Source organism: Oncorhynchus clarkii, chromosome 26 (genome assembly GCF_045791955.1).
Source record: "Oncorhynchus clarkii lewisi isolate Uvic-CL-2024 chromosome 26, UVic_Ocla_1.0, whole genome shotgun sequence".
Taxonomy (NCBI): Eukaryota; Metazoa; Chordata; class Actinopteri; order Salmoniformes; family Salmonidae; genus Oncorhynchus; species Oncorhynchus clarkii.
The window spans coordinates 21,490,758-21,516,683 of record NC_092172.1 but is presented as its reverse complement, the minus strand read 5'-3'; the positions used below and the strand labels follow the sequence as shown (position 1 = coordinate 21,516,683).

General features: G+C 43.3%; 1 protein-coding gene across 1 annotated transcript in view; it reads left to right on the top strand.

Annotated features, from left to right (window-relative positions):
- The first annotated feature begins 1,231 nt into the window (after positions 1–1,231).
- The window catches only part of LOC139385047 (transcription factor Maf-like), a 179,098-nt gene continuing 154,403 nt past the window's right edge, over positions 1,232–25,926 (top strand). The window contains exons 1-2 of the mRNA XM_071130086.1: positions 1,232–2,589; positions 14,961–15,031. Coding sequence (XP_070986187.1) covers positions 1,622–2,589; positions 14,961–14,988 — 996 coding nt within the window. The 5' untranslated portion in view covers positions 1,232–1,621 and the 3' untranslated portion in view covers positions 14,989–15,031. The remainder of the gene's footprint in view (positions 2,590–14,960; positions 15,032–25,926) is intronic.

Here is a 25,926-nt window from a genome sequence, read left to right as displayed (position 1 = left end):
TTCCATGTAACCACTGCTTTATAGCAGCCTATTTGAGGGGATGCTGATTTCATAGGACCACGTAGGAAGTACATGTTTACTTGTCTTATGTAACGAATGTTCTACATAATCTAGTGTATACGGCTGATGGAGTGGGGAATGTTGTAGCCGATATTTTCTCCCCCGAAATAACTTTCAATTGACACGTGATTCATGCGGAATATGCCAGAAATATGCACCATATGCACCACATTTGGCTATTCCCCTGCCTATGTTTCCATACTGTCGTTCTAAAACAAATGTACCATACCTTATACATACATTGGAGTATTATTCTTTCCAATAAATAGTCTCTTGCGAAATGGTCTAATTTTGCTTCTGCTGTGAATGATTCTGTCAGATGAAGCAGTTTATTTAGGAGAACGGTGTTTCAATGTCCCCAAAAGGTGGCACTGTTGAGTTTTACAACGGCAGATGTATGTCTGCTCTCCACAAATCCTTTGTAATTTTATTTCATAGAACTTCAGCACAGAATCGTATGTATTCCTCTATTCTGTCACATATCAATACTGTATGAGCCAACGCTGTTCATGTAACTAAGATGATTGTAATGCATGCGTATGCATTTTGGTTAGGCTACTGGTAGATTTGACCACTTCGAATTTCAAGTAACACGAACTGTGAAAACGTGTGCATAACCATCCCCCAATATTTTCACATCATAAATCATGAATACTATGTTTTGATACTTTTGAAACTAATATAAATCCTACCACCATACAAAATCGTTATTACGCATTTATTTTATGACAGCAACTAATAATATATATTATCGCTTCAATAACTTCATAATTTGCATATTGTAATTTACATTTGGATATTAAAATGTTACCAGTACCACTTGCAACAACACTAAATCGAACCATAATGTGCACACAGCCTACTGTCCTTTCCCCACCATGAGCCCAGTGAGAGAATTTAATGGTTATTTTTTATCCAAATGGTAGAATAAATGACCATTAAATGAATATACCTCAAATGGAGAGGCGAAAGAGTTAAGAGGTTGAGTTGCAGCTGACAGTCAGCTGATAGCCTTTGACAGTTGAGAAAAGTTTTGTTTCTGTACTAATATGTTAATTAGCCCATAGATTGTGCGAGCCCATTGGCTCTTCGTCCAAGTCAATTTCCCATTTCCAATCTGACGTCAGGGCTACTATAAAACTCTGCAATGCTTTTAAACTCATCTGCTGTGTGATCCTTCTAAAAAATCGCCTACAAGTGAGAGGCAACATTTACCCCTCTCCTTCGACATTTCACCCTCTCCGCTTTACGCAATGTAGGCCTATCCATGAAGAAACTGTAAAGTGTTAAATGTTAAAAATACCAATTCGCCGAATTTCTCATGCTGAAAGAGGACTCCGCAACTCGCGAGCGCGGCTCTGGTGCGTCTGTGCAGTAGACTCTGAAAAGAAAACTATTAATTTACAGCTGGGAGCTCGTCGCTGCAAAAAGGACATTGAAAACCTATTTTTTCACTTTAAGACAAATACGTTTAAAAAGCAAACTGGCTCACGTTCTTCCAAACCAACCCAGTTTGACAGCTGCTCTTCACCCCCTTTGGAGGACTGTCGGCAGCAAGAGGATGGCATCAGAACTGGCAATGAGCAACTCCGACCTGCCCACCAGTCCCCTGGCCATGGAATATGTTAATGACTTCGATCTGATGAAGTTTGAAGTGAAAAAGGAGCCGGTGGAGCCCGATCGCAACATCAGCCAGTGCAGCCGCCTTATTGCCGGGGGATCCTTGTCTTCCACACCGATGAGCACGCCTTGCAGCTCGGTGCCCCCTTCTCCAAGCTTCTCGTCGCCCAGTCCGGGGTCGGGGAGCGAACAGAAGGCACACTTGGAGGATTTCTACTGGATGTCCGGTTATCAACCGCAGTTGAATCCGGAGGCGCTGGGCTTCAGCCCCGAAGACGCAGTTGAGGCGCTGATCAACAGCAGTCACCAGCTCCAGTCCTTCGATGGCTATGCTAGAGGGCAGCAGTTTGCCGGCGGAGCCGGAGGAGGAGGCACCATGGGCGGGGAAGAGATGGGCTCTGCCGCGGCGGTGGTGTCCGCAGTTATCGCCGCCGCAGCAGCCCAGAACGGGGGTCCCCACCACCACCATCACCACCACAACGGCGGCCACCATCACCAATCACCTGGTGTCTCGTCCAACGGCAGCTCCGGAGGAAACCACCCACACATGGGACATTTGGACGACCGGTTTTCGGACGACCAGCTGGTGGGCATGTCGGTACGGGAGCTCAACCGGCAGCTACGGGGAGTCAGCAAGGAAGAAGTGATCCGGCTGAAACAGAAGAGGAGGACCCTAAAGAACAGAGGCTATGCGCAGTCCTGCCGCTACAAGCGGGTGCAGCAGCGGCACGTCCTGGAGGGCGAGAAGACGCAGCTCGTCCAGCAAGTCGACCACCTCAAGGCGGAGATCTCCAGGCTGGCCCGGGAGAGGGACGCATACAAAGAAAAATATGAGAAGCTCATCAGCAACGGCTTCAGAGAAAATGGATCCAGCAGTGACAACAACCCTTCCTCCCCGGAGTTTTTCATGTGAGTGTCGACATTATCATGAAAACTGAGTTTGTCAGTTCCCTCATTAAAAAGTTTTCATTGTGATTTTTTTTGTAATGGGGCTTACTAGACGAAGAAATCAAATTAACAAACTTTTTTTCGGTTTTAGTTTTTTTGACAACAGGGGTTTGCTCAAGTCTGAGTTTTGGGGCTTGCAATAGAAAGATGGAACTTTGTCATAATTGTCCTTCATTTTGGAGTAGAAACTGAAACCTGCCATCATCTTTTTTTTTGCTACCATTCTTATTATTTGATGCATATTTTTGTCAAGCTCTTTTTCAACGTTGTTCATTTGACTTGCGGTGTTTTAAATATGAACTATCATCTATTATTTTTCGAAGTTGTTTTAACTTTACAATGTTGCTATATACTATGTGTGCATGCAAGCACTAAGTATACGCCTTGGAAGTCCATCGACTTGCCTTTTTCACCGTTCGACTTTGAAATCCGTGTACAAATACAAATACCGGTCAAAAACTACATCCATCTACAGTAAGAAGACGTTTTTGGCCATTTTCCCTTTCTGTTTTTGTTCTGCCAAACTCGGAGGACTGCGAGCCTACCATTTTACCCCACCTCATCTCATGCGTTATGCTTGCTATTTTGTGTTAAGCAACAAACAGACTATTACTCATAATGAACAATATCCATTATTTTAAAATATATATGTTATTGAACTGGCCTGCATGCTGGACATGTACGGGTTTTCTTTTCCTTTTGTGCTTGAAAATGTACTTTTATCGGATGACTCCAGCATGGCATTCATACTTGTTTTATGACCTGATCACTTTTTTGGGACAGCAACAAAAAAGTGACGAATCTTATACCACCCCCCTTTCCGTGTATGTGCATTTCAACTGTGTTGAATGATACGACTAAGCGCCCATTTCTATACAGTGAACAACAACTATACAGTTGTTCGGCGGGGATCCATGTAGCGAGGGAGCAAAAAGGACCTCAACTATTCTAAAAATGAATTACCTATCCCTATATGGGACTAAACGGTATGTTGCTTAAAAGCAGTTTGTTTATTTAAAAAAAGAAATACCCCATCCCTGTGCATTTGACAACTCTGGAAGGATATGGATTATAATTGAAGTATATGTAGACCTACAGTAGTTGTTATACTCTGTAAGTCTAAAAGAAAACATGGATGTGCTACAAGTTGACATTTAAAGAAGAATGTGATGTAGATGATTAGGATCATTTAGATGTACGTTTCATAAAGTCCTGTGCACTAAATTGTTTTCCTGTCATTGGGTAGGAGAGGTTGGGGCGGCTTCATTTTATACAATTTAACAGTATTGTTTCCATGCATAAGCAGCGCTTTTTGCAGCATGTTCTTGCAGTTTAAGCAGTAGTTTGACAGCTGTAGTAGTGTTTGTCTTCACCTACCACTCACTGTATTTTAAACCAAAGTATTAAATAAGGAGAAACTTCAGCCCTAAGTCAGTGTGAACCCTGCATTTTGATAATGTATTTTGGACTGAATTGCACTAAAATGTAGTCTGCAATATATCACAGAATGGGAACTCTATGAAGCTAATTCAAAAAACACAGACAGAAACATTTTGGCTTTGCTGGATAACTTAATTTTAATAGTTTGTTGTCAACCAGTACTAGATTATTTTTGGCTCAGACAAACTCATTATTTCCAAGGCAATAATATTATTATAATCAATAATGTCTGGACATTGTTAAATAGATAGGGATTAACACCCTGCTTGTACAAAATGGGGGGATACCATTCATCAATAAATCTTTAAGACATATGTTAATTAAACTTTCCTCTTATATATTTTGCTGTGCAAAATTATTTCCCTCACTAACCATATTATGTGATGTTCATATGTCTCTTTTTTGTTCATTTCTTACAATTAAATGAAATGCAATAAATGTATGTAATTGGCCTTTCATTAAGCTTCTCCGTTTTCTCTTGACCTGCAGATATAATGATGGAATGTGGATTTCACAAACAAATCCAGAGTAGTTCATGTTAATGGGAATAGACACAAGGAGTTACATTTGGGGGATTGACTTGATTTACGCTACATGTGAATTGGTATCCATCCGTTTTCGTCAAATTTTCCTGAAGTTGTTCTAGTCTGTGGGATTTGGCATGACACATGCCAGATAATCACATCAGTAACAATTTGCTTGTCTAGGTTGCAACCCTGTCTAATATTAGCCTCATTCAAAACCTCAAACAACATCTTAAATGTGGAACACAATTTAACTTCGAAAATACATAGACGTTGTACTTTTGTTAGAGATAAAAATCTATTTGGAAGTGATGCACCTTAACATTTCTGTGAGCATCTTTACAGGTCAGTAGAAATGGTATTACTACAAAGTTATTCATGTTTTATTTAAAAAGAAAGGTGTAAGATAGACAGTCTCGTTACTAATTAGACTTTGTTTCACTGTTCAATATTTATTTGAACTAAATACCATTTCATGTCAAAAAAAAAAAAAAAAATCCCTCAAATTGAATTAACTAAATTAAAGGTATATTTGAGGTAAGAGTCAATGTTAACTGCCATGGATCAAGCCTCCTGGGTATGTATTTACATTCCATAAATCTTTTCAATATCAATCTATCATTCATGTCATAGGATGTAAAGCTTAGTACAATGCCAGTAGCATACATACGTGTGTGCATTGTACATTATGATTACACGTTTTATTAAAACTGAAGTGATGCATTTCATCCTCGATTTGAATGATTCATAACAAGGTGAGCATACTTTTTGTTGTGATTTCATGCAAAACTAACATTTTTGGACATTTATGATTTTGGGAACATCTGGACTTGTTGGAGTTCCACATGTTAGTGGGGCAATGGAAATATGTCCTTGCATTTGTGTGTGTGTGTGTGTGTGTGTGTGTGTGTGTGTGTGTGTGTGTGTGCACATGTCTATATTTATATGCCAAATCCGTGCCTGTATGTGTGTGTGACTATTTTTGTGAGAATATACTTGTATGTTCCTGTGTTTCTATAGCTATCTATGTGTGTGTGTGTGTGTGCGTGTGTATGTGTGTATGTGTGTATGTATGTATTCTGCAACAGCCCAATCGCTATCTACCCCTTTTCACCGTTCTCTCCTCCCTGCCCTCCTCCCCCTTGCATTTGGCCTAGAACAGAGAACAGACCATGCTCCGAAAGACAGGGGTACACCCATCAGGCGAAGAGGGCTCTGTCGTGCATGTGATGAGCCAGCGCGATGCATAATGAGTCACCGGGGTAGGCGTGGGCAGATGAGGCACAGTAGCGCTTCTCCCAACCCGCTGTTGTTTGGCGTTTACCTTATGACCTTTGACACCTCTTCTGAGGATGGATCTTAATCTTAGTGTCCCCGAGGGGACAGTAACTGAAGACCCCTCTCATTGTGTTTGTCATGTCAAACTGTCCAAGAGACTTGTGTAGGAGAATGGAGGGCATTTTGTTTTAGTGTTCTACAACAATTGGTTAATAAGGACAGAAATGTGACGGTGTGAATAAGACAGCATTTCAGGGATTCATTTCAATCTCACTCTTTCTTTCCTTTTCGTTTTTAGCAGCACACCAATGCAGCAATGTGCACATTATTAGAGGTGAATGGAAGGTTTTGTGTGTGTCTGTCTGTATGTGCGAGTGTGTGCATGCATGCATACTCTGAACATGGATGAGCGGGGGTGAGGTCATCTTATCATAACATTTAAATCACCTTTACGGTGGTTGGTGTCTCTTTTCTCTTGATAAGGGACAGTTCGAAATGTACTGGGGTGGGAGGTTGGTGTTGTGTAACTTTTTGTTTTACTTTGGGGAGGGTTGGGTGATTATTTTTTGTGTTGGGCACAGGAGGGCAGTGCATTTTTCTGTGGTTTACATTCCCCATGTTGCAGGTTTTACTACATAATTTCTTCCATATAGCCACATTTCCTCATCTTCCTGCATGCACCCCCACTATAAAGGTGTTTTGGTACTTCCCTTATGCACTACGCTTTTCTGCACACTTACTATACAGTCAACGCTATCCTGCCCACTATCCATAGTGGCAGTAGTGGTAGGTGGATCGTTTGTCCAGATCTGCAATAGGTTATTAACTAGCAATCATACCACACATCAAGTCATTGATATCTGCACCAATTTTCTACAGAAATCCACAAGAACAAAGAGGGATAGCTGATAGTCAGCGGAGAGGTCAGGTGCATCATTGCACATTAAAGAACAGTAAAGACATGAGACACCCAGTAAAAAAAATCCCCTATTTATCTTGTTTAGGCCATACAGATTTAATTGACTATATAACAGACGCCCCTCCACATTTCTCAGAATAGTAATTTAAAAAAAAATGTGATTCAATTAATTCATATTAAACTATTCTTTATAAATGATTATTTTGACAAATTGAATTATGTGCGTCGCTATTGTAGTAGTAGTAGAAGGAGTTGTGGTTTGGTTAAATTGCGGTGAGTCAAATCATGTGAATCAAAATCATTTGTGAATCGCAAACATTAAAATAAGAACATTTAGCTGTATCCTTCCTTTCTAATTGTGTTGCTGCAAAACACATTATGTAGATCATTTAAGTTGATTTGGATATTCAATTATCGGGCATTGCAACTCAATAGATGCTATTAGTCAGCCCGAAGTTAACACTTCTTAAAGTAAGAGATACTGATTCTACAGAACATTAGGAACACCTGCTCTTTCCGTGACATAGACTGACCAGGTGAACCGGGGTGAAAGCTATGATACCTTATTGATGTCATCTGTTAAATTCACTTGAATCAGTGTAGATGAAAGGGAGAAGACGGTTTAAAGAAGGATTTTAAAACCTTGAGACAATTGAGACATGGATTGTGTATGTGTGTCATTCAGAGGGTGAATAGGCAAGACAAAATATTTAAGTGCCTTTGAACGGAGTATGTTAGTAGGTGCACCGGTTTGACCTTGTCAAGAACTGTAACACTGCTGGGTTTTTCACACTCAACAGTTTCCCTGGTTCCTGTGACTGTCATTCCAAAACCATTATACTGTCACAATTCTCAGTATATAATCCGTGATGAGAGTGGCAGGTAGCATCGCAGTTAAGAGCGTTGGGCCAATAACCGAACGGTTGCTGGTTCGAATCTCGAGCTGACTAACTGCTCAGGATAAGAGTGACTGCCACTATTCCTACCAAGTGAGTTGGCACGATGCATAGGGTGTTCACACCAGTGACCTGGTTTCACATCCTTGTCCTGTCGTTTGGTACACTGGTCTCAGAAGTGGGAGGGTGGCCAACTGCTCGGACGTGCTAGGGGACTGAGTAGTCGAAGCACATGGAGGTGCCTTCAAGTATAGAGGGGGCAGTGTAGAAAACCTTGGTATAACTAGGCAAGTCAGTTAAGAACAATTTCTTATTTTCAGTGACAGCCTAGGAACAGTGGGTTAACTGCCTCATTCAGGGGCAGAACAACATATTTTTACCTTGTCAGCTCGGGGATTTAATCTTGCAACCTTTCGGTTACTAGTCCAACGCTCCAACCACTAGGCTACCTGCCACCACATTACAATTCCCAGCATGTGGGTTAACCGTATTGGCACAATGCGTAGGGTGTTTGTCTTTCACGCCAGTGACCCAAGTTGTATTCCCTTCCCCACTGTTCGCTACAATACCAAAAGGCTGAAATCACTTTGTGAGGTCCCTAGGTGTAGTACAAAGGTTGTTTGGTATTATTTCAAGGGGTACAACTTTAATTAGATTTGTTTTATTATGATTTTCTTTTTAATCACTGCCTTGCCTCACTTTATAAATAAATAGATCTGTTATACAGTTAATTACATGTGTATGGCCTTAGGGGCAATACAATTATCCTACCTAGACGAGCTTACAACACCACAATGCAATTCATATTTGCATTATTGTTTTCAAGTGAGTACAATTCTACGCTAGGCTGTAAACTGCAATGAAAGTGTGATTTCAATAACAGCACAAAAGTCCTGTGATTTGAACGTTTCATTCCATTTGGATCAGTTGTGTGTCTCGACAGATGATAAGGTCTAGAAAGGCACAGTACAGGACAGTCTGGCTGGATTTTTACTTCTGATACCGATGCGCTGTCTGTTGCCGATCATCATTCTCCCAGGTCGTTCTATATAGTGTAACGACATAGGCCTATGCTCCCAGCAGGCCCAGTTATTCAACAAAGCTCAACACACGTTCTGCCTATTTTCCGATTCAAGCGGCTATTCCTTGACCTACAACCTAACGTGTCAATGTAGCATAAATATTTGTTATTTCACTTTTAAAATGTATTACCTTTTATGGGTGGCATAAACACAAGCAGTCACAATGTTTTAATCTGATTAGGCTACTTCAAAAGTCTCCTGTAGGCTACCTGCGCACGTTCATCCACCCCACTCTAATATAATACCAGCCTCCAAGCCATGATGAAGTGCTCAAAGTCGGTACTAAGTATGTAATTATGAATTGCTCATGGGTTGTGTGTGGTGCATTGGCACAGAAACGTGATAGTGGAAAATGTTTGCATGTATTTATAATAATTATAAATATAGCATCAAAATGTTGAAAATATTATTTCCCCCTAGCTGATCATTGTCTGCAGCCGGCTCTGATCGTAGTGTAATGAAACAGGCAAGGAGAGTGAGCTCATCTGTGGTGGTCAGAGAAACCTCAACCTTCTGGCCTGTTGCCCTGCGTGGCATTGACTGTGCCACAGTACCATGCTGAACTGGGCAATTCATGATCATCTCACATTGATGAAACAATTTGCATTGTGTCTCCTCATAGTAGTATCTGTTAAAATGCAGTATGATCACTGTTAAACGTATACAAATGAGTTAAGTGAAATTAAAATAACAGAATCATTGCATTTCTTCATTGATAGAAAAACGGAAGCATCCACACTAACATAGCCGCCTGATCTCGCGAGCTTACATGAATGTTCATGAGATCAGGCGGCGTGCGAGGCTACCCCTAACAAGCTTCTTCATTAATTCACCCAGATAACCTCCAATGTGCAAGTGATGATGTGTTGCCCTATTACACAGACGAAGAGCCTCTTTAATTCCTTCACTCCGATGGTTATGCGTGAGGAGGAGGAGGGTGTGTGCTGCTTCTGCTGTGGTGGCTGTTGTGCCCAGAGCGAGGGCCGAGAGGGGGGCGATGGAGGGGTAGAGAGAGGGGGGGACTGAGACAATAGTTGGAGCCGGGGCTGAATTAAATGATTTTGCTGATGATTAATAGCGGAGCGGGCCAGCGGCTCCTGCGATGTAGAGATGATAAATTGTGAGTGCAGCTCTCTGCAGCTGTGCCAGGCCTGTGTCTTAGCATGCACACACCACGCAATTTACAGCCAAGCCCCTCTCCTGCTTACTTAGGACAAACTAGTCAATTTATCTAATTACATACGTGTTTGATCCCCGGCCATGGAGATGACATGTATTGATATATTTTATATTAGCCACACAAAACAACTAATAATTATTTGCATAATTTTGGGAGGATATTATTTGGCTTTTTGCGTCTGTTATTCTGTTTACTGTATTTGAACATTGCCTTCGCCTTCTTAATATGTGGTTATTTATCTTGGCAGAGTGTTGCCTTGTGTATAAGGAGCCTATTCCTATCATTTTGGGGGAGTGTTTGGAGCTGTATGTTGAGACCCTCGCTTTCTCTGTCTCTCTCTCTCTCTCTCTCTCTCTCTCTCTCTCTCCTCTCTCTCTCTGTGTCTGTGTGAGAGAGAGTGACAGTCTTCACAGTGTCTTCACTGCCAGATATCAATCAGCCCTCCCCCACCCCACCCAACACACACACACTTTCTCTCTCTGTAATTGATTGTTCTTTTAGAATGGAATCAGATGTAGTGAGGATTAGTTCTTTCAGCTGTTGTTTTTTGGATCATGTGACGGCCATCATCCATAATTAATGATTTTAATCTTTGTTTTTATATTCTTTGATTTAACCACAATATATAGACATTTGGCACATTTGATTGAGGACTGACAGATAAGAGATAGCTGCTGTTGCTAATTTCCCCTTGCTACAGTGCATGGTTATCTGAGTTATCTGAGGTGTTCATTCGGAGTGATGCAACGTGTTGATGTTTGCCGCCTACGGAGGTGGGGGGTGGACAGGGCAGGTTGTTTGCTCAGGGAGCAACAAGCCTATTGACGGATCCTAAAATAGGTAGGCAGGGGTCCCGAATCCTCCACGGGCTCAAAAAGGGGCCCAGGAGAGGGACTCAGGAGAGGATTTGGGCGTGCGGGTATGTGTGTGCGTTTGTTTGTGAGTGTGTGTGTGTGTGTGTGTGTACATTTGTCCAAGCGTGTGTCTGTGTCCGTGTGTCAGGCTGTCTTTCAGAGGATGTATGGAGGTCAAAAGTGAGAGCGCACAGGGCCGTACACAAAGTCATTAGAGTAATCCCTAACCCAGGGGAACACACTCATTTCCTCTTCATAGAGAGACAGCTCCGTGTGTGAGATACACACAGCTAACGCTCTACATTATTACTGACTGAATAATATATACTGCCATCATAGCAGCCACTTAGCTCCAGACTGTATACAGAGAGCTCAACACTCACTGCAGTTTTACCGGTCTCCAAATGTGTGCTTGTGTGTTCCAAAGACTGTAAGATAGTTTTGCTTCAGCTTGTCTGGTTAAGTCACGTATGTGTGTATGAGTAAGCACAGTATGTATGTGTGTGTGTGTGTGTGTCATTATTGGTGTGTTCATTAGAGAATCAGGGACTGGTGACAAACCTCTCCTCTGTCACAATATTCCCCCTCTGTGTAAGGGTTCTCGTCCTCCTCTTCTTCTGAGGAGTAGCGAGAAGGATCGGAGGACCAATGCGCAGCGTGGTAAGTGTCCATAATGTTTTTTAATAAAGACAATAGAACACTCGAACAAAACAACAAACGATGACGTGAATATACAAAACCGAAAACAGTATCGTGTGGACCAAACACTCACACGGAAAACAAACACCCACAACCCAAAAGTGAAACCCAGGCTACCTAAGTATGATTCTCAATCAGGGACAACAATTGACAGCTGTCTCTGATTGAGAACCATACTAGGCCGAACTCAAAAACCAACATAGAAAAATCTTGTAGTGTGGGCTTGTGTTGGTCTGCGCAGGTGTTATGACTTTTCACCTCTGAACATCTTAGTTTATCTATGCGTCTGTGTGTGTGTGAAGGTGCAGAGACAGGGTGCAAACACACACAAACACACACATACACAAGGACAGAAGGTAGAGTGAGGAGGGCAGACAGGAAACGTGGGGTTGGCGTGCTAACCTGGATTCTCTCTGGGCCAAACAGAGTCCAATGAATAATAGAACACACAGATTTTGTTTATGCTTTATTTAGACAGCTTAAGACGACCTACCTTCTAACAGGTAAAGGCCATCAACTCTATCCTTGACAAGAACAACCCAGGAGGGTAGACCTAATTGTTTGGATAAAATAGACTCCCCAAATCAGACTTTTTATTCAATAACCATGACACAGTAAAAATGTGCTTTACGAGCATTATTCATGTTAAATCAAATAAAACAATATACTGTATTGGAAAACATTTATTTTATCCTTTCACAGGCTGAATGGTGAGGCCTATCCCCTCCCTGCTAACCTTCTTATAGGGCCTGCCCAGGTCGGTAGAGGACGCTGGGAGAAAACAGGAAACAGCAACATTACTCACCTCCTATCCTCTCTGAGAAGAAAAAGCTTTCTCCCTCCTTCAGGGGGAAACGTGCATCAGGGATCAATTAAGATGCGCGTATTTTACTGGGAAATATTCCTCTCATTTTATCCTCTTTGGGGCAGCAGAAAGTCGAAACATTGTGCTTCAAATAGATATTTTAGAGGGAATAGGCATGTGACTCATTAGAGAGTTGTCCTTGAGAGTGGCTGGCTGCAGGTTATGTTGATAATGAAGTGTAGCTGTACTCTGAGGGGTCATTTTATATGTCTGCAAATGGAGCTAAAGCAAAGGGACTGGGACTGAATCCAACACCAGCCCCCTGAGGTCCGGTGGCACAGAGGATGGCAGGACAGAGACAGAAAGAGAGCGAGAGAGCAGCAGACTTATACTTTAAAATACTTTCTCTTTTTTTCCCCCCGATTGACATCTGCTTTTCATTCTAGAAAAAATCTCACTCAGAAAAAAAATCTTTAACAACAATTCTTATTATTTTTAAATCAAAATAACTGATGATATGAATGTGCTAGGCTACTCCGGTTGAAGTAATTGTCCCAAACGTCTGAATAATCTATACATTTTTTTGGATGCACTCCAAGCCAAAGTAGCCTAGCACCTCCCTATTCTCATGAGTTATTGCAATTCATTTTGGAGGCTGAATGTATGCATCTGTGTATATGCTCCTGTGTGAGTCAGAAGCATAAACCAATTATTGCCAAATAAACTGTACACCAATATGACTTTAGGAAGTTATAATATTAACTCTTACCACCTGGTTCTAGAAGGTTGCAGGGAATCATATTAACTAAATAAATAGCACTTCTAAATAGAAGGTCCTTGAACGTACCCATCTGCTTCTTCAGAGCAGTTAGGGGCTAGTTTGGGCTGCGTTCAGGCATAACATATCTGCATCTCTCTGATAAACGTTTACACGTGCAGTGATTTAGACGCGCTGACTTTATGTCCTGCTGTGCTCTCTACATCAGCAGACTGCGTCACCGCTGTTTTCCTGGAGTTTGTCAGAGCTCAGTAAAATTGAGTTATGTGGCATTTATTTGAAAACCCAATCATTTCACATTTTCTCCACTGCAGTGTGAAGATGAAGTATTTCTTAGACTGTCATTTTTCCACCACTTCTATGGGTGTGTGTACAGTTATTTTATAGCAAATGTTACCACTGCTTATTCAGCTGTTTCAATTATAGATGGTTTGTATAAAAGCATAAAAATGTAAATAAATATGAATAATGATTTTTACAGAATAAATAAATAAATATATTTTTCATCCTCTACGATGCGGAGTGATACCACTCAGACTTTTCCCACTAACTCTACTGATTTGATATGCACATACACACACACATGCACACACACATGCACACACACACACCACACCACCTCGCTGCATGTCAAACGGACATTGATCTCTTAACCAAGCAAGGTGACCTCCACTCCTCCCAGAGCTTCCATCTCTCTTTCTCTCCTCTCTATTTCATCCCCATCTCATTCCTACAATGTCTGTCTGTCTGTCTGTCTGTCTGTCTGTCTGTCTGTCTGTCTGTCTGTCTGTCTGTCTGTCTGTCTGTCTGTCTGTCTGGGCCCAGCCAATGAGGGTTTAGAGTGATGCTAGGCCAAGACCCAGCCAGTGAGGGCTCAGAGTGATGCTTGGTCCAGACCCATTCAGTGAGGGCTCAGAGTGATGCTAGGTCCAGACCCAGTCAGTGAGGGCTCAGAGTGATGCTAGGTTCCAGACCCAGCCAGTGAGTGATGCTAGTTCCATACCCAGCCAGTGAGGGTTTAGAGTGATGCTAGTTCCATACCCAGCCAGTGAGGGCTCAGAGTGATGCTAGGTGCAAACCCAGCCAGTGAGGGCTCAGAGTGATGCTTGGTCCAGACCCAGTTGGTGAGGGCTCAGAGTGAGGCTTGGTCCAGACCCAGTCAGTGAGGGCTCAGAGTGATGCTAGGTCCAGACCCAGTCGGTGAGGGCTCAGAGTGATGCTAGGTCCAGACCCAGCCAGTGAGGGCTGGGCTGTCGACCTCTCCAATGGTACCAGGAGCCAAGTCACCATCATGAGCATGGGGCTGTATACTACTGTATATGTTTGTGCATCTCACTTTCACATTCTCTCTGTGTGTGTGTTTGTGTTTGTGTAGGTGTCTGCATTAGTACACCATATGCTGTTGGGCCTTTAGATACCCAGCTGAGTTGACTGAAAACTCACCAGCTGCGTACGTGAAGATTCCGGCAGAGTTTGTGTGTATGTGTGTGCACGTTGGCATGCATGTATGTGTATATGTTTGCAAATCAATGTGCAGTTAATATGATTTGTGATATTTATATATTCATATTCAGGGTTAATAATGACTCTTTCATTACTGTTGGCTTTGTCATTTGATTTGGTCTTTCACTTCCCTCTCTCATAGACATTTCTCTGGGTATTTCTGTCATATCGGATGAATATGTTTAGATGCCTGGAGACTGGATACACAGAGTCTATTGGAATGCAAATGTTCTTCCCTTTCCTACACATCAAATATTGTCTACAGTAAGCTACCGTATGGATTGTACTGCGTAGCCGAGGTGAGAACGCAACCTGCTCAATGTGAGTATGTGTGTGTGTGTTTTGACTGGGTCTTCTGCTATCTGCATTTTCAGGTCATCCAGAAAATTCCTCCATCTGTGATCGAGAGCCTCGCCCCTCCCTGCCCTTGGCCTTGATGTCTGAGGTAAAACACATCTCTCTTTCTCTCTCTCTCTTTTTTATCAATGTGGTGTTGAAAATTATTATTATTGACCATATAATTATTATTACCATCATTATTCATTTTTTACTTTTACAGTCGCAAAACCAGTGTTTTTAATGAATCAGTTTAATTTAATGAATTGTTTTTCCACTTTCCACTATCAACACATTTGAAACCGAATGCAATTGAACGTGTATTACACTGAACGACCCAGTCTATACTGTATGATACCCTAACATAATGTGTGGTTCTCTGAAGGGTCCATTACAGCTATGTAATAGTGTTTGTCATTCTTTATTCATGAATCTGACGCCGCCACCATGTTACCTCTACAACATGTCTCTCAATATATTTCTCCATCTCATCACTTTATGATGTTCATGGAGCAGTACTCCAGCATGTTCATGTACTCTTAATGTACATCTCGGAAATATATGGGCCATGCTGGAAACATAAACCTGTCTTATGGAGACCAGAGAGAATCCTCTCTGTCTATCTGCCAGAACAACACACTTATCCCAGCTCCTGGGTTCGATGGCACTTTCTATTATATTGAACCTGTAGCAACACCCAGAGTAGGGTTTTTATACAAAAGGGATCCGACTAAAGAACATTTCTGCAGTCGTCTGTAATCGATGCACAGAGATGAAGGGAAACTGAGGCCAATGTTTATCACAAAACCAATTGTTTCTGTAATGGCTTCGCTGATTGTGCCGAGCCGAAACGCATCGACTAATCTGTTAGGAGGGACACTCCGTTCAGCATGAGGCTTGAGCTGCTCTGTTTATATGGGTGCCTACTGTGACAGAGAAGACATGCTAGTGTGTGTGTGAGTGAAACAGTGTTTTAAGGAGTGTGTATTGACATTTTTATTTGGTGGTTTGTTCCGTGTTTACATTCAGCTGTACTGATCATATCCCGTTCCATCATAAAAGGAGTCACTAATAGCCCCTAAACCCTCCATACCCCAATATGGTACACTATACATTTACAACCCACCTCATACCTCCAACCATCTCCCCGAAACGTCCATGTTCCCTCTGCAGGCATCTGCTCCTCATACCCCCCCAGGCAGCTCCTGTTGGAAATCCCTCTCATCCCCCTGATCCCCAGTCTGTGTCCGGGGACCAGTGACTCTACTCAGCCCTCAGTCACTGGGCTTACCCTGTCAACAGGACCAGTAACAGTACACTGCCTGGTGCTCCCCTAACTGGAACTCTACTCAGACCGAGGGAGTGATTTGTTATGACTGAGTTACAGATGGTTAACACACTGCACAAGCAGAGAAAGACACATACAGTGAGTGGACATTAGGTACACCTGTTCTTTACATGATATAGACTGACCAGGTGAATTCAGGTGAAAGCTATGATCCCTTATTGATGTCACCTGTTAAATCCACTTGAATCAGTGTAGATGAAGAAGGGGAGAAGGGGAGAAGACATGAGACAATTGAGACATGGATTGGGTATATGTGCCATTCAGAAGGTGAATGGGCAAGACAAAATATTTAAGTACCTTTGAAAAGGGTATGGCAGTAGGTGCAAGGTGCAGCGGTTTGAGTGTCTCAATTAACTGCAACATTGCTGGGTTTTTCATGCTCAACCATTTCCCGTGTTTATCAAGAATGGTCGAACACCCAAAGGACATCCAGCCAACTTGACACAACTGTGGGAAGCATTGGAGTGAAAATGGGCCAGCATCCCTGTGGAACGCATTTGACACCTTGTGGAGTCCATGCCCCGATGAATTGAGGATGTTCTGAGGACAAAAGCGGGTGCAACTCAATATTGGGAAGGTGTTCCTAATGTTTATACACTCAGTAATATATAACCATAATTTATTTGTGAAAAGTATTCAGAAATATCACTTTTCCAAAATAGCCTGAAATGGGATGGCACGTTCTGTGGTCTCTATCTCTATAAGCTATACTGCTAGATCGAGACATTCCATTATGGCCTTTGGTGTGTCCAGTGTTATTTCCCTTATTGTCTCTAAGTGGGTCCTGGGATCAGTAGCTGGCCTGTCTCCAGTTCCACTTTACTTCAGCAAAAAGAGAGAGAGTGAGAGAGTGAGAGAGGACAAAAGCCATCAGGGGAGACAAGGACAAATCATCTTTAGATGAAGTGTTTTAAGTGCTCCTCTTCTCCTCCCATGTCACCACCGTGAATCAGGTGACCTTTGCTCACCTGCACAGGATATAAACAACGCCATGTCAGAGAACGGACTGTTGGCGAGTGGAAGCGAGGCCAAGTGGAAAACCATGAGGGTGTCCATCTTACTCGCCACCATGTGTCAAAACGTCGTACCGTAACCTGACTACCTGCCAAACCTCTTACAGCTCGGCTTGGCCCAGTGCGGTCGCTGGCCGACAGTCATCTTAGTTTCTGTCTCTCCTTAGACGACGTAGGCTAGGCAGTGTCTTTGTTTTATGCAAATCCATGCATATGAGAAGGGATGGGGGGAGGAGGGGAGTGCGATGAGCAGTCTGGCCACGTAGCTCCAGGAGGACAGGCTGAGTGATGGAAACAAAGAGCCAGGGTCTGAGTGTCCTTGCCTGGGGAAAGAGAGTCCTGACTCTGGCTGGAGCGGGCCAGCCACCACCAGCCACCAAAACACAGGTGTCACCATCTGAGCCTCAGACACGACCGAGAGAGTGAAAGAATAGTTAGGACAACAATGTATTTTATATATATACTGTATATATACTGTATATATATATATATATATATATATATATATATATATATATATTTTTTAGGAAAACAAATAATGCCATTTGTGAACTAACACTCGCACTTTCATTTGTATATTTCTATTTTATTTGTATTACTAGCTCTGACTTTGCTGGTAGCTACTTTATTGAGGAAAAATGTACTTACTATGGCTGTGATATGTGGCTGTCCCTCCTCGCTACCTTAAGAGGAAGGCACGACCTGTAATTCACTCTGGATAAGAGCGTCTGCTGAATGACTAAACTGTCAAACTGTACAAGTAATAAATACAGGAGGAATCGTGGAATAAGGGCTGCTGTGTCTGTGTGAGGAGAGGGGTCATGGCTGAGACGAGTTTGTCCTTTTTACCAACAGATGTTCTAGTGTGTCTGTGTGTGTGTGTGTGTGTGTTCATACGTGACTGGGAGGACGGCAGGCAGGCACCTTACCCTAGTGGTGGCCCTGGCAGAGGGGGACTGGAGTTCAACACCCAGCAGGGGGAAAGAGACCCAGAATCTGCTGACAAGGACAAAGTGACAGGTGTGTGTGTGTGTCTTTCCGTGTATGTGTGTGTGCATGCACTCCCATGCTTATGAGTTGAGGGCTGAGGAGGATGAAGAGGCTGGCTTATGTGCCATTGAATGTGTGTGTGTGGGTTGTCAGATGTGGGGCAGGGTCTAACGGACAGGGAGGGCCACCACCCGTGGCTGTGTGACCGTGTGACAGTAGGGTGGCTTGGGTCAGACTCGCTGACTCCGTTTCAGCCACACACAGCACCCCTTTCACAAAGACACCCATCTCACGATCACCACAGAGTGAGTGTGTGTGTGTGTGTGTGTGTGTGTGTGTGTGTGTGTGGATGTTGTCCATGCCTGTTTACATGTGTGTGTAAACAGCATCCTCTCACCCTCACCACTTCTCTCTAGCTGCTCAGTAGTACTCCCCCCCCCCCCCCCCCCCTCTGTACCAGAGCGGTCACTCTATTTCTAGTTGCCATCTAGTTGGCCTCCCTAGACGAGGGAGGGCAGATGAAATCCATCCAGATTGACCTGTCACACGGAAGAGGGGAAAGTGATGGAGGGAGGTGGGAGAGGGGGTAGAGAGGCGGAGGAAGGTGGAGGAGAGGAGAGGATGAGAGCAGAGCAGGGGTATGAAAACAATCCCTCCAACACCCTTTCGCTACACACGGGTCAACAGTTGAGGGTGATTTATTTGCATCAGGACCGGAGCGACATGTTCCCCCCTACCCCACAAACTCTATCCACCCCAACCCCCCACTCTCTCTCTCTCTCTCTCTCTCTCTCTCTCTCTCTCTCTCTCTCTCTCTCACACCCTCTTTTATCCTCCACCTGCCTCTCAGAAAGGAGTGAGAAACTGGAGAAGTGTGCAGTAGGAGTCTATATTTAGCCTGGATAACCGAAGACACTGTGGTCTGGCTTTAAGGTTAAAAATATAGATCTCCATGTACAGCCAGCTGGGTACAGTAGACGTCACCCACTGTCAGGCACCATGAATCATGATTACTTTCCCCCTCGGCCAAGCCTGGCCCAGCCTTGGGCTCTGGGTCCTGTTATAGGCTCTGTGGTCCTCTTTAGTCTCTACATCATAGACTGAGAAACGTATCTTAGACACTTGCCTTCAGTCCAGAGTTTTATAATAGGCTCTGGGTATCTCTAGACCTTTATCTCGGTCAGAGAGTGCAGGGCATAGGATTTAAAGACTGTAAGACTGTACTCAGTGACATTAGAGACAGAAAATGTTTGACAAAGGGTTAAGAATGTTAGCAGTGTGGCACACACACTGAGTGTACAAAAGGAACAACTTCCTAATGTGGAGTTGCAACCCCTTTAGCCCTCAGAACAGACTCAATGCGTTGGGGAATGGACTCTACAAGGTATTGAAAGCGTTCCACAGGGTTGACTTCAATGCTTCCCACAGTTGTCAAGTTGGCTGGATGTCCTTTGGGTGGTGGATCATTCTTGATACACACGGGAAACTGTTGAGTATGAAAACTTCTTGGCAGTTCTTGGCACAATCAAACCGGTGCTCCTGGCACCTTCTACCATACCCCGTTCAAAGGCACTTCCATATTTTGTCTTGCCCATTCACCCTTTGAATGGCACACATACACAATAATTTCTCAAGGCTTAAAAATCATTCTTTAACCTGTCTCCTCCCCTTCATCTATACTGATTGAAGTGTATTTAATAGATGACACCAATAAGGGAGCACAACTTTCACCTGGATTCACCTGGTCAGTCTATGTCATGGAAAGAGTAGGTGTTCCTAATGTTTCGTATAGTCATTGTATATCTTTCTACTGTAAATAGAGGCAGAGGGAAAGAACAAAGGAGTACTGTTCAGTACCACCAGGGTTTATGATTCCCCTCCTCTAAGCTGGACTGGGCTTGGTTGTGAACTGGTGCTTGATTTAGCCCAGGGCGAATGGGCATAGCTACACTTTGCTAATTATTTTCCTGTTGCATAATTCTCAACATGGCACTCCTCTCTTCTTTCCCAAGCCAAAAACAAAGACTCAGCTGTAATATCCTAGTCAGCCCCACATAGGGTGTGAAGGACCTGGGTAGTGTAGTGTAGTGGAAGAGGTATGGCAGGGGTGTGGCAGAGCAGGGTAGGGAAGAGGTGTGGCAGGGGTGTGGCAGAGCAGGGTAGGGTAGAGGTGTGGCAGGGGTGTGGCAGAGCAGGGTAGGGAAGAGGTGTGGCATGGGGTGTGGCAGAGCAGGGTAGGGAAGAGGTGTGGCAGGGGTGTGGCAGAGCAGGGTAGAGAAGAGGTGTGGCAGGGGTGTGGCAGAGCAGGGTAGGGAAGAGGTGTGGCAGGGGTGTGGCAGAGCAGGGTAGAGAAGAGGTATGGCAGGGGTGTGGCAGAGCAGGGTAGAGAAGAGGTGTGGCATGGGGTGTGGCAGAGCAGGGTAGGGGGGAGGTATGGCAGGGGTGTGGCAGAGCAGGGTAGGGAAGAGGTATGGCAGGGGTGTGGCAGAGCAGGGTAGGGAAGAGGTGTGGCAGGGGTGTGGCAGAGCAGGGTAGAGACAGCCACTGTGTCTGCATAATAACACTTCCCTTTGCTTGTTAGTATTGTTTTGTGTATCTAATTACATTTACCCTCAGCTAAAGTAGCACCAATTGTGGATACCGTCACTAGCATATAGAAGACTGAGAGGGGAAGGCATACTAAACAGATACATTTGTTTGTTTCAGACCAGCATCCTGCCCAGTGGGCTAAACTGTGGAGAGCTACTGGACATCAGAGGTCTCTTGAAAGAGCACTTACTGGTGAAGGTCTTGGAACAGACCACCACTATTAGTGGACACTGCCTGGAAGCCTGTACCTCAGTCTATAGCTATGCAATCCACACATTAGCCATTGGCAAGGAAACTCTGTACATGGTTTTAAAAGAAGTCCTCATATAAACTCTCTAATATGAGAAGGACTCTTACCACAGTCTCTCTGACTGTCTCTGTCGGTCTGTCTCTCTCTCTCTCTCTCTCTCTCTCTCTCTCTCTCTCTCTCTCTCTCTGTCTGTCTCTCTCTCTCTCTCTGTCTGTCTCTGACTGTCTCTGTCGCTCTCTCTCTCTCTCCCTCTCTCTCCCTCTCTCTGACTGTCTCTGTCGGTCTGTCTCTCTCTCTCTCTCTCTCTCTCTCTCTCTCTCTCTCTCTCTCTCTCTCTCTCTCTCTCTCTCTCTCTCTCTCTCTCTCTCTCAATTCAATTCAATTCAAGGGCTTTATTGGCATGGGAAACATGTGTTAACATTGCCAAAGCAAGTGAGGTAGACAACATACAAAGTGAATATATAAAGTGAAAAACAACAAAAATTAACAGTAAACATTACACATACAGAGGTTTCAAAACAGTAAAGACATTACAAATGTCATATTATATATATATACAGTGTTTTAACAATGTACAAATGGTTAAAGGACACAAGATAAAATAAATAAGCATAAATATGGGTTGTATTTACAATGGTGTGTGTTCTTCACTGGTTGCCCTTTTCTCGTGGCAACAGGTCACAAATCTTGCTGCTGTGATGGCACACTGTGGAATTTCACCCAGTAGATATGGGAGTTTTTCAAATTTGGATTTGTTTTCGAATTCTTTGTGGATCTGTGTAATCTGAGGGAAATATGCCTCTCTAATATGGTCATACATTGGGCAGGAGGTTAGGAAGTGCAGCTCAGTTTCCACCTCATTTTGTGGGCAGTGAGCACATAGCCTGTCTTCTCTTGTGAGCCATGTCTGCCTACGGCGGCCTTTCTCAATAGCAAGGCTATGCTCACTGAGTCTGTACATAGTCAAAGATTTCCTTAATTTTGGGTCAGTCACAGTGGTCAGGTATTCTGCCGCTGTGTACTCTCTGTTTAGGGCCAAATAGCATTCTAGTTTGCTCTGTTTTTTTTGTTAATTCTTTCCAATGTGTCAAGTAATTATCTTTTTGTTTTCTCATGATTTGGTTGGGTCTAATTGTGCTGTTGTCCTGGGGCTCTGTAGGGTGTGTTTGTGTTTGTGAACAGAGCCCCAGGACCAGCTTGCTTAGGGGACTCTTCTCCAGGTTCATCTCTCTGTAGGTGATGGCTTTGTTATGGAAGGTTTGTGAATCGCTTCCTTTTAGGTGGTTGTAGAATTTGACGGCTCTTTTCTGGATTTTGATAATTAGTGGGTATCGGCCTAATTCTGCTCTGCATGCATTATTTGGTGTTCTACGTTGTACACAGAGGATATTTTTGCAGAATTCTGCGTGCAGAGTCTCAATTTGGTGTTTGTCCGATTTTGTGAAGTCTTGGTTGGTGAGCGGACCCCAGACCTCACAACCATAAAGGGCAATGGGCTCTATGACTGATTCAAGTATTTTTAGCCAAATCCTAATTGGTATGTTGAAATTTATGTTTCTTTTGATGGCATAGAATGCCCTTCTTGCCTTGTCTCTCAGATCGTTCACAGCTTTGTGGAAGTTACTTGTGGCGCTAATGTTTAGGCCAAGGTATGTATAGTTTTTTGTGTGCTCTAGGGCAACAGTGTCTAGATGGAATTTGTATTTGTGGTCCTGGTGACTGGACCTTTTTTGGAACACCATTATTTTGGTCTTACTGAGATTAACTGTCAGGGCCCAGGTCTGACAGAATCTGTGCATAAGATCTAGGTGCTGCTGTAGGCCCTCCTTGGTTGGTGACAGAAGCACCAGATCATCGGCAAACAGCAGACATTTGACTTCGGATTCTAGCAGGGGGAGGCCGGGTGCTGCAGACTTTTCTAGTTGATATATATGTTGAAGAGGGTGGCTGCATCCCTGTCTAACCCCACGACCCTGTGTGAAGAAATGTGTGTGTTTTTTGCCAATTTTAACCGCACACTTGTTGCTTGTGTACATGGATTTTATAATGTCGTATGTTTTACCCCCAACACCACTTTCCATCAGTTTGTATAGCAGACCCTCATGCCAGATTGAGTCGAAGGCTTTTTTGAAATCAACAAAGCATGAGAAGACTTTGCCTTTGTTTTGGTTTGTTTGGTTGTCAATTAGGGTGTGTAGGGTGAATACATGGTCTGTTGTACGGTAATTTGGTAAAAAGCCAATTTGACATTTGCTCAGTACATTGTTTTCATTGAGGAAATGTACGAGTCTGCTGTTAATAATAATGCAGAGGATTTTCCCAAGGTTACTGTTGACACATATTCCACGGTAGTTATTGGGGTCAAATTTGTCGCCACTTTTGTGGATTGGGGTGATCAGTCCTTGGTTCCAAATATTGGGGAAGATGCCAGAGCTAAGTATGATGTTAAAGAGTTTTAGTATAGCCAATTGAAATTTGTTGTCTGTATATTTGATCATTTCATTGAGGATACCATCAACACCACAGGCCTTTTTGGGTTGGAGGGTTTGTATTTTGTCCTGTAACTCATTCTATGTAATTAGAGAATCCAGTGGGTTCTGGTAGTCTTTAATAGTTGATTCTAAGATCTGTATTTGATCATGTATATGTTTTTGCTCTTTATTCTTTGTTATAGAGCCAAAACGATTGGAGAAGTGGTTTACCCATACATCTCCATTTTGGATTCTCTCTCTTTGTCTCTCTCTCTCTCTCTCTCTGTCTCTCTCTCTCTCCCTCTCTCTCTCTCTCTCTCTCTCTCTCTCCCTCTCTCTCTCTCTCTCTTTCTCTCTCTCCCTCTGTCTCTCATTCTCGACTGAGTCTCTGTCCTTTCCCCTTCTCCTTCTATCGTTGCTACATCCTCCTCACACCTCAGTGACAACCTTCTCCTTCTTCCTGTTGTGTACTTCTTTTAGAACAGTACACCCTGCCTCCTCACCCCATCACCTCCAAACGTCCCCCTTCTCCTCCTTTTCCTCCTTAGCAAACAGTACATCCCTCCCTCTGCTCCTTCCCAGAAAACCTCCCCTCCGTCCCCTCCCTCACTCCCTCCCTAGACGTCACCTTTCTCTCCTTCCTCCTCCCCTCCAAACCGCACCTGCCTCCCTCGTCCTCTCTTCCTCTCCTCCACTCCAAACATCAGTTCTCCTCCTCTCCTCCCCCTCTCGTTGGCTTGATGAATGGCTTCACTGCAGGGAAAGTGTTGATTTTCATCCCTCGGTCTGATTTTTGCTGGCTGTTATTAATTTCAAACACTCAGAGAAAAGCAAGTGAGTCAATCAATAAGGAAATGAACCCACTGAACAGCATTGGCTCTCACAGTTATTCCCCCTGTGCCCATGTCCTCCACAAGGCCAGACTGCTGTTTACACACATGCTGTATATGTGTGTACATATATGTTTCTATAGATTCCCTCTATAGCTTCTGCACACTTCAGTGTGTTAGACTTATATGAATAGGATTGTATTGGGCAGGTTGACTTAACCAATTATAAACCTCTGTATACAAGATTATTTCATAGTATTCATGATCGTTTATAAACATCAATGAGACCGAATATGACTGACCCAAACCAAAGCAGAGGATTTCTTAAGATGATATATACAGTGTCTGGTAATGTGGAGTTCATTAAGACACACTGAAGTGACATAGTCCGTGTGTAGACTAGTGCATATGTGGACTGTTGTATCCGGCACCTCCAGGGAAGGAGAGGTGGGAGAGCAGAGCAGAGAAAACAGGCATAGAGAGAGCCGCAGTACTCTCTGTCGTAGTTAGTCTTTCACACTAACACCATCTAAAGCCATCAGATGACCTCCACGCGTCACAGAAACTCCCTCAGCCTTTTCTGACGGAGGAGGACATTCAGACAGTGAAGGAAAGGAAAGAGGGAGGGGAGAGAGAGGAAAGTCTGCTTCCAGACCAGAGTTATGACGGCACATTAAAGGGGATGGTGTGCACAATCCGGCCATAGCTTTATGTCTAAGTGCACATTAGTTATAGTCCACTGTTAATGTTCTGTACACAATTCTTCATGTAATAACCCCAAACACATAATGGCCTAACAGTTTTAGTGTGGTCCGACATTTTTTGTGAGGTCAGCTCATTTAATGCATTTCTATACAATTTAAAAACTCTAAAATGCTACTTGGAGAACACCTAAAACAAGCAAAAATAACCCCAGCCATTATCACATTGGTTGCTGTAGCTTCGATCTCCTCAATCGATCTACAAACACATAGCCTGCTAGCTATACAATTATCAGCTACACATTAACTCACATGAACTCAGCACCGGGATGAAACACTATAATTTAAAACATACTGAGGGATCTGTTAGCAGAAAAAGTATTTTATTAACCAATTTCCTGCAATTCTACACATTTTGTGATGACTTATGCCAGGTTAATATGACATCTGAGTTAGAGTGACTAATAAAATCAATGTGAACCCCCTGAAGGTCAGGGCCCCTGGGCTCGTGACCTGCATGCCCAGTCCACAATTTGGCCATGATTACAACAATAGATAGGCTAGACTAAGTACGCTAATATACCAATGTAAAAAATGTGAACTGACATGGTCTAATTGAGGGACTATCAGTGAGTACATATAACGAGAGGAAAACTGCTACCATCAAGTTTCCAATTGCACCCTGTGTTTTCTAGTGTTCTAATTCTCAACAGTAAGTTGAGAACCTGACTTATTGAAACTCTTTAATACAAAATGGCCGAGGTCCGAACCTCATATGTAGCTACGGCCCTGCCTGCTTCTAATAGGTGATA